At 37.5% G+C, this 15,734-nt stretch overlaps 2 protein-coding genes across 2 annotated transcripts in view; both read right to left on the minus strand.

Moving 5' to 3' along the window:
- Positions 1–6,881: 6,881 nt before the first annotated feature.
- Positions 6,882–14,995, minus strand: fbxo8 (F-box protein 8). The gene is made up of 8 exons (XM_008317736.3): positions 14,145–14,995; positions 13,067–13,178; positions 12,362–12,439; positions 11,904–12,048; positions 11,331–11,457; positions 11,109–11,227; positions 10,465–10,661; positions 6,882–8,845 (listed from the first exon to the last, which is right to left on the minus strand). Exons 2-8 carry the CDS (start codon positions 13,176–13,178, stop codon positions 8,658–8,660), a joined length of 966 nt encoding a protein of 321 aa, XP_008315958.1. The 5' UTR covers positions 14,145–14,995; the 3' UTR covers positions 6,882–8,657.
- Positions 14,996–15,175: 180 nt separating this feature from the next.
- ddt (D-dopachrome tautomerase) overlaps positions 15,176–15,734 on the minus strand; it is a 1,384-nt gene continuing 825 nt past the window's right edge. Inside the window, exons 2-3 of the mRNA XM_008317735.3 lie at positions 15,561–15,734; positions 15,176–15,345 (exon numbers count right to left, since the gene is read on the minus strand). The exon at positions 15,561–15,734 is cut by the window's right edge and continues 2 nt beyond it. Coding sequence (XP_008315957.1) covers positions 15,273–15,345; positions 15,561–15,734 — 247 coding nt within the window. The 3' untranslated portion in view covers positions 15,176–15,272. The remainder of the gene's footprint in view (positions 15,346–15,560) is intronic.

A 15,734-nucleotide genomic window follows, 5' to 3' on the forward strand; every position in this document is an offset into this window, starting at 1 on the left:
ATAATTCGTTATTGGGGTTTTTTTTTATTATTAAATACGCCAGTTTTGGAAAAGAATCCTGTTTTTTTTTTGCTTAGCTTTAGCTTTTTGGGTTAATTCATTTCTGTCAGACTTTCATCTTTAGCCTCTGTTAGCTTTTAATTTCTGGTTTGTAGCTATATCTATATATATGTTTTCTTTTACTTACATTGTATTTGAATATTTCTCTAATAAACCAAGTTTACCCTGACTTCTTTTCGAGTTTGTTTTGTTTGACGAATATCTTTTTATATTCTTTGTATATTATATAATGACTTTGTTAATTCATTAGCATTGCAATCTGTGAGCGTAAAAAGTGCGCCAGTCATTTCATCAATCAGAATTTAAGGCTCAACCCTTTGTTTATTGTAACATTACCGTAATTTAGAGACTATAAGCCGCTACTTTTTTCATTTTAATGGCTGTGTACATGTATATGTATGGGGCGCGAGAAAGAGAACGTTAGCGAAAGTTGAGCTCAGTTTGGGCCCTGTCATGTTGAAGCGTGAGTTGGTTATACAGGAGCTGTTAAAACTCTGTTTATGTTCTGTTGTGGTCGGTGCGGCTGATAATAAAGACCCCAACTTCACTGTTTCTGTTTACCTGCGGACAAGCACAAAGTGAAGGGAGTTAGCCCCAGAGCTAATGTTAGCTTTAACATTTATGTTACGCTTGTTGTAACAAATAGATTGCAAACTGAGATGCGTGCCGTGTTTTTAGAATTGTGGAAGACTGTGTTGTTATTCAAGAAACAAATCCTTCACGAGATGGCGCCTGCCGCCGCTGCCTCCTCCTGGATCCTTCCCCTCGGTCTCCGAGCGAAACCTTTTTTTTGGGCCCCGTTCACATAATGCTCAGCGCTCACCTCGTTCAATTTCCTCCTTCCTTCCTGTCTCTAATGAAAACATAAGCTCACAGTTTGTGTCCTGTCCTGGAGCTGCACTGGCGGCAGTAAATCTAGGAGCAGACAGACACGAGGGAGAAAGAGGAGAGAAGAAGAAGAAGAAGAAGAAAGAGGAGGACCAGCCCCTGATCTCACGGCGATGGTGCCCCTTGTGTTCCTTCTGTGCTAATAAATCATCTTTGAGTGTGTCTCTAATGCTGCGCAAGCTGTAGCCGAGTGTCGAACATCATCTGACAGGAGCGGAGACACAGGCGGCATTCTTCGGCGCGGAGAAGGACAATGTGGGCTACAGCTGCGGCGAAGAGGCGGGAACGCGTGGAAGACGTGAAAGTCAAGGCGTGCAACGTCGGTTCCAGTCAAAGCCGGTTCGGGCTACTTGACTGCACAGAGCGCGGCACCACATAAACATCAGAGCTTTACCGCATTAAACCAAATATGAGCTGACACGCGGCGATACCTGACAGTTCGGCGTTACGTCTGAACTTCACGTCAAAACCTTGGAGTATAAAAAAATAACTTCTTGTCAGTCAGTCGAAAAGTCGAAAAAAAATGACTCCTTGTTGTCGGAAGAAAAGTCATAAAATTATTTTTTTTAACATCCCTGTAAGACATACGGTTTATATAGTAGCATAGTACTACACACAAACTCGCAGGCGACGTACGTTACAAAAAACAAACTTTTTTTTTTTAAGTAGTTCAAACTCCGATTATAAAAATACTCTGAATTAACAAAATGTTAGCAATTAGCTAACATTAGCAAACATTAGGCTAAATAGATCAATTAGGCTAGAGAGTAGCGAGATAGATCCTATGGTTAGGTTAGGTTAACTTACAGCTAGCTAGCTAGTATGTAGCACAAGGCTAAGACTTAACTCAAACCAAAAAAAAAAAAACAATTTCGCTGGCAATAGTAAATTAGCCCGTTTTTTAAAGTTATATAAAACTGAATACTCTACACATATATGTATTACTTTTTTAAAAATAATATATATTCACTGAAGGTTGGTAATTCATAATAGCATGTATTTTACAGAGAAAGTCTTGAGTTAGCTAGTTAGTGAGTTAGTTAGTTAGTTAGTGAGTTAGTGAGTGAGTGAGTGAGTTAGTTAGTTAGTGAGTGAGTGAGTGAGTGGGTGAGTGAGTTAGTTAGTGAGTGAGTTAGTTAGTGAGTTAGTTAGTTAGTGAGTGAGTGAGTGAGTGGGTGAGTGAGTTAGTTAGTGAGTGAGTTAGTTAGTGAGTTAGTTAGTTAGTGAGTGAGTGAGTGAGTGAGTTAGTTAGTTAGTGAGTTAGTTAACTGTTTTTTGTTTAACATATCAAATGGGACAGGTTAGTAAATAACACTGAAATCTTTTTTCAAAATTGTTGGTTTTCATTAAACCTTTGAAAAAACATTCTTCAAAATGTATCAAATCTTAAATAGAAAAGTTAGTAAAAGGGAAGGAAGGAAAGTGAACTATTTGTCTAGTAGTAAGATAGAAAAAAAGTCGAGAAAAAGCTAACAGTTAGCCACAAGGCTTCGAGGTAGTCAAACAATTTCAACGTCCCAAAACACATTTTACGACCAAAACCTTGTATCCTACGCAGATCTATGGTATTTCTGTGATTGTAGGTCGTGCATGTGCGTGTGTGTGTGTGTGCGTGTGTGTGTATACCAGTATATATACACCTGACAGCTGCAGCGGCCGCTCCTGCTGATGAAGCACAGAAACTCAGGAGACTCAGGAGGCCATCCATCATCTTCATCAGCCTTAAGTGAGGCTTCACTCTGGACCAGGGGTCCAGCGGACCAGGAGCTGGACCAGTGTGCTGACCACTCCGAGTCGTTTGGAATAAACACGAATCATCGTCCTTATCCTCCCTGTGTCACCTCCGGCTGCGGCAAAGACACGATCTGATGAAAATATTCTAAATGTGTCGTCACCGCAGTAACAACGTAAACACACTTATATTAAAATATTTTTAAAATCATAAACAGAAACCTTAGGGTGGTTTGTGGTTCACAGCATATTTACATGTTTTTTTTTAATATAAAAATGTGTATATATTTTACACAGATTTTCACACAATTTTTATATTTTATACTTATTTAATCATTTGGCAAAATGTGAAATTAATTACGACAATGTTTTTTAATTCAAAACGTAGCATTTTTTAAAAAAAGAAAACACTTATGTATATAATATAATTTTACAATATTACACTGGGTATCACAATTAAGTTTGATCAGTTTAATATTCTTGGCAATTAATATGAACATTTCTCACTTCATGTCAGTGAATGAGAAATTGAACAAAAATAGATCGATGTCTTTTCAAAATAAAACTGTTAAGTCTTTTAATTCAGTTAAAAACTACTCAACATTCAAAAAAAAAAAAAAAAACACAATTACTCCAACTCATTACAGTACTGCTGTGACCCATTCAAAACGGCCCACCTTTGGGCCACGACCTACTGTTTGAGAAACACCAGTTGCAACAGGAACTGCAATAAAATTCCATTAATAATCTAAACAATTATTATACTCCAAATAAATTAAATTAGTTTATTCAGAGATTTTTAATCCAAAAAGGCGCGTGATATTATTTTTATGTACATGATGTTTTTAGCACTGGCATAAAGATTATTTTTTTAAACATGTTTTTGAATATAAAAATGTTGCTTTTATGCTTTTATTGATTGTAATTATTTTTGACTCATTTATTAAAAGTCATGATTTATGTTTGATATTCAATTGTGTTATATATTTATGGTAATAAAAAAAAAAATTGTGTTATATATTTATGGTAATAAAATTTTTTTTAAAAATAAACACCATATGTTGCATCACATGATATTGTATTTGCAGGTTCTATGTTTAAAAGTTTGATTTCTGCAGAAGTTCAGGAGTCTGTGACTGTAACCGTCATACTGTTACACCTTCTTTTAAATGGTCAGATTTAATAAAGTATTAACAGGATCAAAGTGAACACGTGTTACGTCTGGGGACGTGATTTCACGAGACGCGTGTGTGCGAGTTTGTGTATATGCGTGTCACACGAGGTCGTGGATCTCTGCTGCCTCTTTCATTCGCAGGACGTAAACACCAGACAGGGACAGGGAGAATTAAAACTCGCAGGTCAAAGGTCAAAGGTCATATTGTGTCTGGAGAGGATTTACTTTTATGTCTGTTTGATCTCAAAAATGCCCTGCTCTCACGGACACACACATATTTGTTTCACTGTTATTGTCGGGACGTTTTTTTTTTTTTTTAAAAAAAACCATCTCAGTTTTTTTTTTCTCACGTGGTAAATAACTGACATGGACCTTGTTAATTGTTTTCATCTTTTTTTTTTTTTTGTAAATGCTTCTGACTAATTTATATTTCTGCATTATTATATTATGTTGTTAAGCAAAATCAGATGTTAGAGAGTGTGGTTGACATCTTTTTAAAAATGCGACATAGTCAGAGGAATAAAAGTGAAAAAAAAAAAAAAAACAAACATTTATTACCCCGAATAAGTTAGCACAATAAAGCTACATTTCAAAATAAAAAGTAAGTAAAAAAAAAAATACAGAAAATTAAGGCTAAGCTAAAAATAGTTTATAAATAAAATAAATAGCTTCATGTAGCTAAAAACAACCAAATTATTTTATTTTTATTATCTATTATATCTATTATTATTATATTATTATCTATTATCTGTTATTATAATAATTATTATTATATTATTATTATTATCTATTTTTATTATTTTTATTTATAACTAAACCTGAAAAAAAATCATTTGGATTGTTAATTTTAACCTAAAAATGGAAAACATATTTCAAATATAATATAAGTAAATGTCAACACAAAAACAAAAAGCTAAACCAAATATAGCCGCAAGCTAACAAAATGAACGCTCTAAACTAGATGTCACTCATCACTTGCGTCAAACTACTCACGTTAAACTACAACAAAGTAATCCGTAATATTAATGGAGGTTAGCATGGGTGTGTCGTGCCAGTCTTTGATAGAGTTTCCAGCTGACCCGGATCCCTTGTTGTTCTTCGCTCAACAGATGCTACATTTCAAAGGCTAACGTAGCATGCATGTTCCTGACCGGTGACGTAAAAGGACGTAAACTGAGGCGTTCATTTCGACAGACCTAAATGGACTGGCGGTAGAGTGGCAGCAAAGAAAACAATGTTTCCAGGAATATGATGCTTGTCCGTAAAAGTTGGAATACTGTATTTAAAGATTGACCAAAAAGGAAGTCTGGGTATTTTTTGACCCTTTGACCTGTAGAACATCCAGCATGATCAGAAAACACCAACTGGTGATGCTGGGAACTTGGTGACACCATGATGGAAACTCCAGGAAGCCATTGTGAGGGCGAGCTATTTACAGTGATTTTTAACAAATGAGTCCTGCTACTAATTGTTCCCGATCAAACATGATGGAAGCGCACGTCATGTGGAGAGGTAGCGGCAGTGTTTTGGCAATCACTCAGAATGCCTCAGGGGGGCGACAGAAGGTGGAGACGACAGCTGTAAATAAAACAATTTTCTCATTTCCAGGGCTGAGCTCTATTAGTTTATCCTAAGTGCTAAATGGAACAATATTCACAACGGCGTCTGCCGGTTGGTTGATGAGGAATGACTCCATCACTCTACCTGCAGCGGCGGTGCTGCTGCTGGTGTGAGTCATTATGAAGGTACAAAAACTGCATGTCTAATTTGAAGTGATGGATTATGCTATTATGCGGCGGCAGCTGCGGTTGAAATCTTTATGGGATATTTTCCAATTGTAAAAAAAAAAAATAATGACCTCGAGAACTCAACCTCCTGGACCCCATGATGCAGTTTAACCTATGGGGGTTTTAAGTTTAATCATTTGCAACAAGTAAACTGGAAAAAAACTATAAATATAATCATTCAATTAAACATATCATATTCTGTGTTACACTTTAGATATTGTCATAGTATTTACGACCAACAGTCATAAATGTTACGGAGGCATTATTGACGAATGTGTCGATAAGCAGCATAATGCTGTATGCCTTTAGGTGCTCTACCGCACGTGTCAAACTCAAGGCCCGGGGGCCCAAATGCGGCCCGCCAAGCCGTTTTGTGTGGCCCGCGGGAGCTTAAAAAGCATTTAGTAAAGTCCATGCAGCAGAGTTTCTCAACCTATGAAATCAAAAGTGTTTTTATTGCACAGCAATGAACAATATTTGTAGCGTGAAATAAATAATAATCAATTGCAGATACATGTATTAGTCTGTTATGGAGTAGTTCCAAGGACTGGTCAGCCAGTACCTCCTGTTACTACACAACAGTAGCAAGGTGCTGAGCATTGAAAGGATCATTCCATTTTCAAATTAAAAATATTGCCAGATTATCTTTAAATAAAGAAAGTAAAGGGATATAACTGGATTTTCTTTGAATGAAGAAATTAGTAAAAATGAAGTGAATTTTTTTCCACTGTGTCCCACCACTAAATGACCTATGGACTGGTACTGGTCCGCGGACCGGGGATTGGGGACCCCTGATCTATACAGTCTTCCAATTCCAACCGGCCCTTTAAGGGGAGCTGTATTGCTGATGTGGCCCCCTGGTGGTAATGAGTTTGACACCCCTGTTCTACCATCTTGTTATTTTGTTTAGGAGGCTTTATCTTGCCTACAGAAAAAACATCTTAGCGTCTCTGTATTTTGTGGGCCTTATCCTCAGGTAGGCTAGAGTGCCTACTGCTGAGTTGAACAGGAAGTACTTCAGACTCTTTAAGGCCTTTTCGTGTGACCTTGAGTGCCACTTAAGAGTGTTAAAATGTGCCAATTTTCAACAGTTTATCCCCAAGGTCATTCCATTCCAGGTAGAAAGTCAAAGCTCTCATCTTCTTCACACAGTGAAAAAAAAAAAAAAACAATTGATTTTTCCATAACTTGACTGAACATCTCGTAACTTGGTAAATGTAAAAATGTCCAAACAACCACAGTGAATGTTCAAACCCATGAACAGTTAGGATTTATTCCATATGTGTGAGAATTCATTCATCTTAGAAACATCTCCCAGGTACAAGAGTAGTAAGATTCCACAGTGACTTTTGTCCTTTTTTTTTTTTGTTTTGTTTCTTCACAGAAAAAAAAAAAGACACCTTATGATGTCACATTCAATAATTAGCAGTTTAAATATAATCTCAAAATTAAATACGACAAAATACAACAACTAAAACAACTATTGTAAATGTTTGCATCTCCCATTAGCCTTTTATATTAGTCATCGTTTGCTTTCCTTCTTGGTTTGCAGTGAATTATTCCTCCTTCATTTGTGCGACTGTAAGAGTTTCTCTTAAACAGGTTCTTCTTCTTCTTTTTTTTTTTTTTTGGTCACATTTTGTGTAGTGAGAACAAGAACGTTAGAGGGAAACTACGCGATTCTAGTGTCATGTCAATCTTTCGTTTTTCCAGAAAGTGAGTGTGGAACAAACCGGGCGAGTTAACGAGCGTTACTTATTTCTTCAGCGAGGCAAAAACGGAGGAATTTTTAATAGACTTAAACATTTTAAGAGCACTGTTGCAGCAAGTGACTCTGTTAGAGCAGAGTTTTACTGCTATCTGCTTCCTTAATTAAACTGCACGCCGCTTTTTCCTTTAGCTCGAGCTTCAAAACGAACCCATCTCACTTGATCGCTGAGAATGTCGCACGAAAAAAGAGCGCGTACTTTCAGATGTAATAAAATATCAGCACAACGATAAGAAACACTATTTTATGAGCCACGGAGCCCAGTGTTAGGAGGAAGGAATTTATATCAAGGGCTACTTTGTATCTGCCTTGAAAGACTTGCTTTACAGACTTTGATTTTTGCACCGTCACTTTTTTTTTTTTAAAGCAGCTGAAATAAAAATAAAAACAAAAACAAAAACGTAAAAATAAAAAAAAAATACTACAAATTTTTTTACAGCGCAAATGAAAATAGATAAAATGCTCCTGGTTCACGAAGGCCACCGCGGATTCTTGACGTGTTTAGGAACAGGAGGGACAAGTGGAGGAGACCTGCATTTGTTACAACTTAAGATTTGACCCAGTGCTTCACGCTGAACCTTCAAGAGTATACCTGACTTGGAAAACCTCAAAACGCACGAGCAAAGACAAAGACAAAGACAACGTAAATGGAAACAAACAAAAAGAAAAGAAAAATGTTTGTCTTCTGGCTGAATCTTGATACTTGGACATTCTGGCTTCTGCCACGGGACTTTGTATCAAAGTTGGCTAAGGTGTGGCTCCTTGTCAGTAGTTGAGCTTGTAAATGCTTATTAGCGAGTGTCATGTTCCATGTCACTTCCTTCAAGAAACGTAGGAGAGTCTTCAACTCCTACGGGGTGAACGAGAAACAGCTTCTTTCTCACAGGGACTTCCACTGACGGAGGAAAGTTCTCCTCTTCGTCCTGCAGCTTATTCTTCATCGTCGGTCGTCCCTGTTTGTGTCAGTGCAGCTTCAGACCTCGTCTTCATGACACCTTCTCCTTCTTGGCTCTAACAGACACTGGTATATAATTCAACTCTACAAACTATACAAATATTTGGTAGCACAGTCAGTCAGTAGAACGGGTGGTTATGTGTTGTTGGTTTTTTTTTTTCGTTTTGTTTTTGGTGTTCTTGAAGTAAGAATTACTGTTATAGTCTGTTAGATCCCATTTCCAGGAAACTGGCTACTTCCTGTATGCTAGTGCAGTGCAAGGGTTTTTAGTGGTGCAGCAGAACCAGACAGCAGCTACGCGGCCACGTGACCGATCAGGTATATGTTGTCATAGAGGTGGCCGACAAAGTCGTCCGAGACGTTGTGAGCCGCCCGGCGCGTGTTCCTGATGAACTCCCTCTTAGACATTTTGTTCTTGACGTGAGGGCTGGTCAGGTCGATGGACAGCAGGATCAAGCTGTAGCACAGCACGTAAACAGCATCTGCACAGACAGGAAATGCTGGTCAAACGACATGATGATATGACAACTCACAGAAGGTAAAAATACAGATATACGGTAACGTTGCTCTTAAATAACAATCTGGCGGTCGGACAACATACAGTATGCATTTCATTGGAGTTTTTCTCCCAAATACGCATGTCTATTTTCGACTAAATGGGATTACAATCCAATATATACACCAAAACAACATACAGATCACAGATCATTTATGTTCTTTTGAAAATGATCTGACTTGTGACTAGTGCAGTCATCACCAACTGGTGGCCTGCGGGCCAAATCCAGCCCACCAAACTGTCTAATCTGGGCTGCAACTGGATTCCAAAATAAGCATCAATCATCATCTTTTTCTTTTTTTTTTTTTTTTATTTGAGTGTCCGGACCCTAAAGTGTCTGTACAGAAAAATTCTGGCCCTTTCAAAAACAGTTGATGACCTGGGTTCTAGTGGGTGTGTGGGAAGTGGAACTCTTTGACCGACCCAACAGAAGACAGCTTGAAACAATCACTGACCAAAGATGACAGAATTGTTCATTTTTGCCTCTCCTGAAGACTCCCATATTTTCCTTCTTCATTACACCTAATAAAATATATTATTTTTAAACCACAAAGACAAATTCCAACTTGATGGTACTCTCATTTCCACACTTCCCAGTGAGGGTTACAACAAAGTTCTGACTTTCTCAGTCCTAGAATAAAAAAACGTCTGACTCAGGAGAGCAGTCTTCCATTCATCTGCTCGTCCATCTGCTGCCCTGGGCCTGGAACCATTACTCTAATCCTTCTAGTGCTACTAATCATCAGAGTAGGTTGTAGGATTTGCCAGTGACAGAGTCAGGGATTGGTTTGTGTTTGGGCTGCTGACAATGGCAAAGCCCCGCACTGATAAATGTACGGTCCACTGACAGCACTCAAGACAGGGATTAGTGGAAAGTGAAACTCTGATGGTTCTGCTTATTTTGCGGTTGGTTAAATGCTATAGTTCAGATGCGTAGATGATTTAAAATCACATCTCCTGTCACAGCAGCTAATGGTTATGTAGCTGCAGGTTTTGTGGACGAGTGACAGCTGTGGATCAGTCGGTACAGTGGGTCGTCTGTTTACAAGCCTCAGCTCTGATAATCTACAGTATACCTAATTATTTTCTTGCTTGTTCGTTAGTTTTTTTTTTGCTTTTTTTTTTTTTACATAGTCTTTAACATAACTAAGATTAAGAGTTCCACACCCACCACGATTTCTCATGCTAATGTGTTCTTTAATTTCATTGTGTCTTTAATGGAAATGTGATTTGTCTTAAATATAAGGGGAAAAAATGCTAAAATAAAAATAAATTAAAAAAAAATAAAAATAAAGAAAGCTGTACATCAGAAACGCGACATTTTAATAAAGTCAACATTTTGTAATGTTATTTACTCGCCAAGCTCAGTAGGAACAAACTATAAACTGTACTCTAGCACCACTTGCAGTTCAAAGAGCCACATTACATCCACCGTGAAACGTTCTATTCAAACGACTGCGCAGAGAACTTTTTATAAGCTACTTCAAAGACCAGTCATTCAATTTCTGTCTCAAATGCAAGTGTTGTATGTGTGTAAGAACTAACCAGGACTGAGGCCCAGATCTCTGACCAGACCTGGATTACAGGTACAGAACCGGTGGCTGAACTTGGTGATGAGGGTTTCCAGATACTCTCCTCTCTCCTCTGGCGCATGGATGTGTCTGAAGAAATCCCGCAGAGCGTTAGGAAGGAACTGGTTACTGAAGTTGTGGAGGGTCACTAACTCGTCCAGGACATCTCGCCTGTAAAACATGGTCTTCGGTAAATCTCCATTCTAGACATACAAGAGTTAACTTTGTGGACCACTAATTTTCTTTAGGCCTCAGTCACTGCCCTTTCTTTTTTAGACAATTAAATGAAAACTAAACTGGAAGTAATGTAACAATGTCAAAATTATTTATGCATTGTTAAAAAAAATAGGCGCACATTAACACAAATTAATGCTGATTTCATCCTGTAAACACAAGCTCTGAACAGTTTGTTAGCTTTGTAAATGGAGATCGAAACGTAACAAATGTGTATTGTTTGTTACAAACGTTACTTGTCTTGCTATTTCTTGAGAAGAGTTCATTTATTAGGACTGCTTTATTATTATTATTATTATATACCAATATATCTGCTTGTGTTTACATCAATGCACACTTTAGATTTTCAACTGAGTTATTTATTGTGTGTCTGCATTTAAAAACCTTTCGTCCAGGTAAATCCTCAGCATCTTCCAGTTGAGGCGTCTAGTGTAGAAGATGAACTTGGCCAGTTCAGTCGGATGATCAACCAGTATACCTTTAGACATGAAATAACCAATACCCTACACACAGAGACACATACACACACCAGTAGAAGTAAGTCAGTGACCATCGCACCATGTGTGTAGGTGCGTTTGTTTCTGTGTGTTTGTGTGTCTCCTTTACCTCCTGTGGGTTGGCATTAAATGTGAGGCTGCCTTCATCCAGCTGTAGATACAATCTTCTGTATGAGAAACCAGCAGGTAATCTTCTGTTGTAAAGTGAACAGTGCCCCCATGTGGACTTACACAGTCTGACCAAAAAGGCAGAAAGGTTTGTCAAAAAAAAAGGAACCAAAAATACAGCAACTGTCAGAAAAGAATCGATAAAGTCAGGGCTATTTTAATACAGTTTCATCACATTTTAAGTTACATGTCAAAAATGTTTGTCACAATTGCACAAAAGGTTGACCAGAAAAATCAGACAACAGTTTTTGACTGACTTGTCACGGTACTGAAATCTAAGGCTGTTCCGTGTCCATTGTGAAAAACACATCAACAAGAGAATTTACAAAATTTAAACAACAACAATTCAAAAATCACGTGGCATCAAACATGGTTTTTATGCATGTTAATCAAATATTAACTACACGGAAGATTACATAACACAGCTCTTGTCTCTTCTGAAAATAACCACAGGATACCAACAGACATATTGTGCAACTAAAACCATCATCTTACAACCTCAATCACCACTTACCCTTGCCACAGATACTCGTCGTTTCCCAGGTCCTGCCACACACAGCCAGCCAGGCACAGATCAGTGGCATTCAAGTACGACAGGATGGTGATGCCTAATTCAGGTGGGAGCCTCTCTAGATCTATAAAACCACGCTGGCCATTACCTGAAACCATAGAGAAAATGAAGTCATGTCCCAACAAACCAGCTTGGCGTAAATCATTATTAATCTAAACAGACAGCAAAACAGTGATTCAAAATTGTTCAGCACTTTACGTTTATGGCAAATTTACATCTTTTGAAATAATTTGACAGCTTTTTGAAACTCAAAGCCACTGATTTTACGTTTATGGCAAATTTACATCTTTTAAAATAATTTGACAGATTTTTGGAACTCAAAGCCACTGACGTTCAAACAAGTATAATTACTTGATTGGTTCTCTGTTTTACCGTGTTTGTTTGTGTGTGTGTGTAAGTACCTCCTCGGCGTGTTCTCAGCAGATGATAGATGTCTGGGCCATAACAGTGCTGAGGACCTCTCCTCTGGGGACCTTCATCTTAAAAGGCAAATAAAATAGAAATACAAAGAAAAAGAAATTATTAATTTAAAGTTATTAAAGTCTTTAACGTGAACAAAGATGTTTAATACAACCCCGAAACATGACAAGGTAAGTAAGATCAATACTGCACCATCTAGTATTTACACATGTGCTTACTCAAAGGCCTTTTAAGCACACAAGGAAAGGAGACAGTGATAGTATGTTGTCTTTGTGTATGCTAAAGCTAAACAGCCCGTTAGGACAGAGAGTAACAACACAAAATACAAAACATCTATTTCAGGAATTGAAGATTTACAGGATCCCAAGTGGAGAGGTTTTCTTTCACTGTTTTGCATACAGGCTCAAACCCCTTTGCATATGCAAGAGGTACATTATTTTAGAGATTTTTTCTTTCTTTCTCTGACACACATTGTACTGTGGCATTTCACAACATATCTGCTTGCATGTGACAGCCCTCATATAGATTATACTGAACATTACAGGTCAATGCAGGTCAAAAATACCCTGTTAATGCAAATCAGAGTTTCAAAAATATGCCATGGGATGTTTGTACTGGCTATAAATCAGCATATTCTACAGCCACTTTTCAGATTATCTAAATTATTTGTTGAATGTAACCTTTACCTTGGTCATGTCCTCCTATGACTCTGCCTCGCCTGTCAGCTAGTCGGTCGACCAGCTCTTCCTGAAGCTGCTGCTGTTGTCTGGGAGGCAGCCTCCACAACGCCTGACCCATCTTAATATAAATAGTACAATTCACACAGTATACTTAGGAACTGAAATGCAGTTTACAACAGCTGTCTGTCTATCTACTATATTTTACAGCTGATTGTAATGCTATTTTAGGAGAAAAAGTATTGAACCAACTGTGCAGTATGTGCAGAGTATGAGAGAAAAAGTATTGAACCAACTGTGCAGAGTAGGGTTTTAGCATGGTTGCATTTGCAAAGGTATGTTGACATATGTATAAAATTACACTGTGATGTACAGTATTTCTCTTAATTTAGTCAAACCTTTCCATATATCAATGTTACGCAGTTATTACTGCAGTCAGGTGCTACATTCAATTAGACTCATGTATACTTTTTACATATTCCTAAACATATTACAACTTACTAAAAGAGGGCGAAAACCTTTCAAAACAAATTTGCGATAACTAAGGTCCCTTGGTTCCCTAAGGGTAATCAGTTCCCAAAGAAAACTTTTGTGTATCAAGTAGTAGTTGTCCTGATATCAATGTATGCTAGTATTATTTTAGAGCGCATATAACGCATATAAGGTTTTATCTTTACAGGTTTGTGCAACATACTGACAATTATTTTAACTAAGTTATCAAACTAAAATTGAGAAATATTTATGTTAATATTTGATAAAACAACAACGGTATAGTTCTACACGCAAGTCGTGTTACAAAAACAAATCCCTTACACCGTCATAAACATTAGAGTTGGAACTTCCTGGAAGCAAGTTCGGTTGACCGGCAGTCCCGCCTTTTGTTGGACCCCATTGGCCAAACAGAAACTGACGGCAATGTCGACGAAATTGTATTGGTTAAATCAGCGTTCATTCGCTGTCTCTAGTCTCTAAGCACTGGGCAGCATTCTTAAGCTGTTTTGAGCGGACAAAGTCAGCAACAAAAATGACGTCTGAGAAGCATAGTATCGATTTATTTATTCTCGTAGAGGGTGTGTTAGCTTCTTACCTGAATAAAATAATTCTTATGAAGGGCCAGTCCTGTATGCAGCACAAGGACACCGGAGACGTGTTTCCCTGCTAACAGGCGTTCTTTGCTGTCATTTCATTTCGTCCAAAGTCAAAATAAAGACAGAAGAAACGATAGTTCAGGAAAGACCTGTCATGTCACAGCCTTTACTTTAGTGCTAACACGGTTATCATGTGGTTTCCTCCTCCTGGCACCTCAGCCCCGCCCTCCTCATTGTCGCACCATTTAAAAAAAATAAATACCATTTTTTTTGGAAAAATAAATGCAATGAGGTTATGACGCTACTTATGACGATAATTTCGACGACAAACTAAAAAGGATAAACACAGCGTTTAAATAATGCAGCGTGGTGAGCTTTTTAAAGAGGTTACGTGATGACGCAGACGTTTACATCATACTACTGACGACTTGTTCTGCGCAATGAAAACAAGAAACCAAAAATAATTAAATATTATTTTAGAACCATGAGATGATATTGAATGAGACCTTTCAGCAATACATATCCGACTCACTGTCATTATTTTCTGACTTTGAACACAAAGTGCTCAATTTGTCAAATTTCAAATACAAGGTAGTAAAATATCACAGAAAATACACCAGCTATAATCCATTTCAAAATACTGATATGTTTATTCATTTATTACCTTAATCAATTAAATTGAAATGCAAAGTATATGAGGAATGCTGTGAACAAAATATCTTGGAATTAGAGTTAAAACAATCAGCTAAAATATTTTAATAGTTTTTGTGTTTTGTTGTAGTGTTGAGCTTCACCACTAGATGTCACAAGTCCTGTAAAGGTTAACAATTGCTCAACAACGAGAAACCAATATCAGCTAAAATATTTTAATAGTTTTTTTTTGTTTTGTTGTAGTGGTGAGCTTCACCGCTAGATGGCACACGTCCTGTAAAGGTTAACAATTGCTTGACAACGAGAACCCAGTAAGTACTGTTTGCTCTGTGAAAAAAGTTGTAAATATGAACACAACCATTGTCTGCGGCTACTTTTGTAATCATTCAATATTGTACTACAGTTTTACAGTGACTTTGATTTCATCTGTAATAATCAAAATGTAAATTGAGTCACATCAGGAGCAGGAGAATCCTTCATAAAAATGTCATCACTGTTCCCTTCTTTCCAACCTGGTGAGGCTGCAGTGCGTGGAACTGAATTGCAATCCTATAAATTAGAGATTATATTAGGAATGAAAACAATGAAAATGACATGACAAAAAAAAAACAAAAACATTTTTGATTCTACTGCATCTGTTGTTTAAATTAATTAAAACATGGAAAACAGAAAAAATATAATAGATTATGAACACTAAATTATCAAAATAACATTTTACCTCTAAATCTAGCCCCATTGTGTTGTGTATTACAGATAAGTCTTACCGGTCTTCAGTTAGACCAAGTTCTTTAGTCAGAAAGTCAAACATCTTGATGCTGTGCTCCTTGTTTTTGTCAGCGGTGTCTGTCACTCCAATGGCAGATATGGACAGGATGACACAAGGAGAGGAAGAGCCAGCCATCAGCATCGGCAATCCTGGCATTATGATCACATTCATC

This window comes from Cynoglossus semilaevis, chromosome 9, assembly GCF_000523025.1.
Source record: "Cynoglossus semilaevis isolate Cse_v1.0 chromosome 9, Cse_v1.0, whole genome shotgun sequence".
Lineage (NCBI taxonomy): Eukaryota > Metazoa > Chordata > Actinopteri > Pleuronectiformes > Cynoglossidae > Cynoglossus > Cynoglossus semilaevis.

Excerpts from the sequence above, each read along its gene's own strand:
- fbxo8 (XM_008317736.3), bottom strand. The coding sequence starts at position 13,178 with ATGGGTCAGGCGTTGTGGAGGCTGCCTCCCAGACAACAGCAGCAGCTT. Across the intron at positions 12,049-12,361 it reads GCTGAGAACACGCCGAGGAG|GTAATGGCCAGCGTGGTTTT; the intron begins GTACTTACACAC and ends CTATGGTTTCAG. Across the intron at positions 11,458-11,903 it reads GACGAGTATCTGTGGCAAGG|ACTGTGTAAGTCCACATGGG; the intron begins GTAAGTGGTGAT and ends CTTTTTGGTCAG.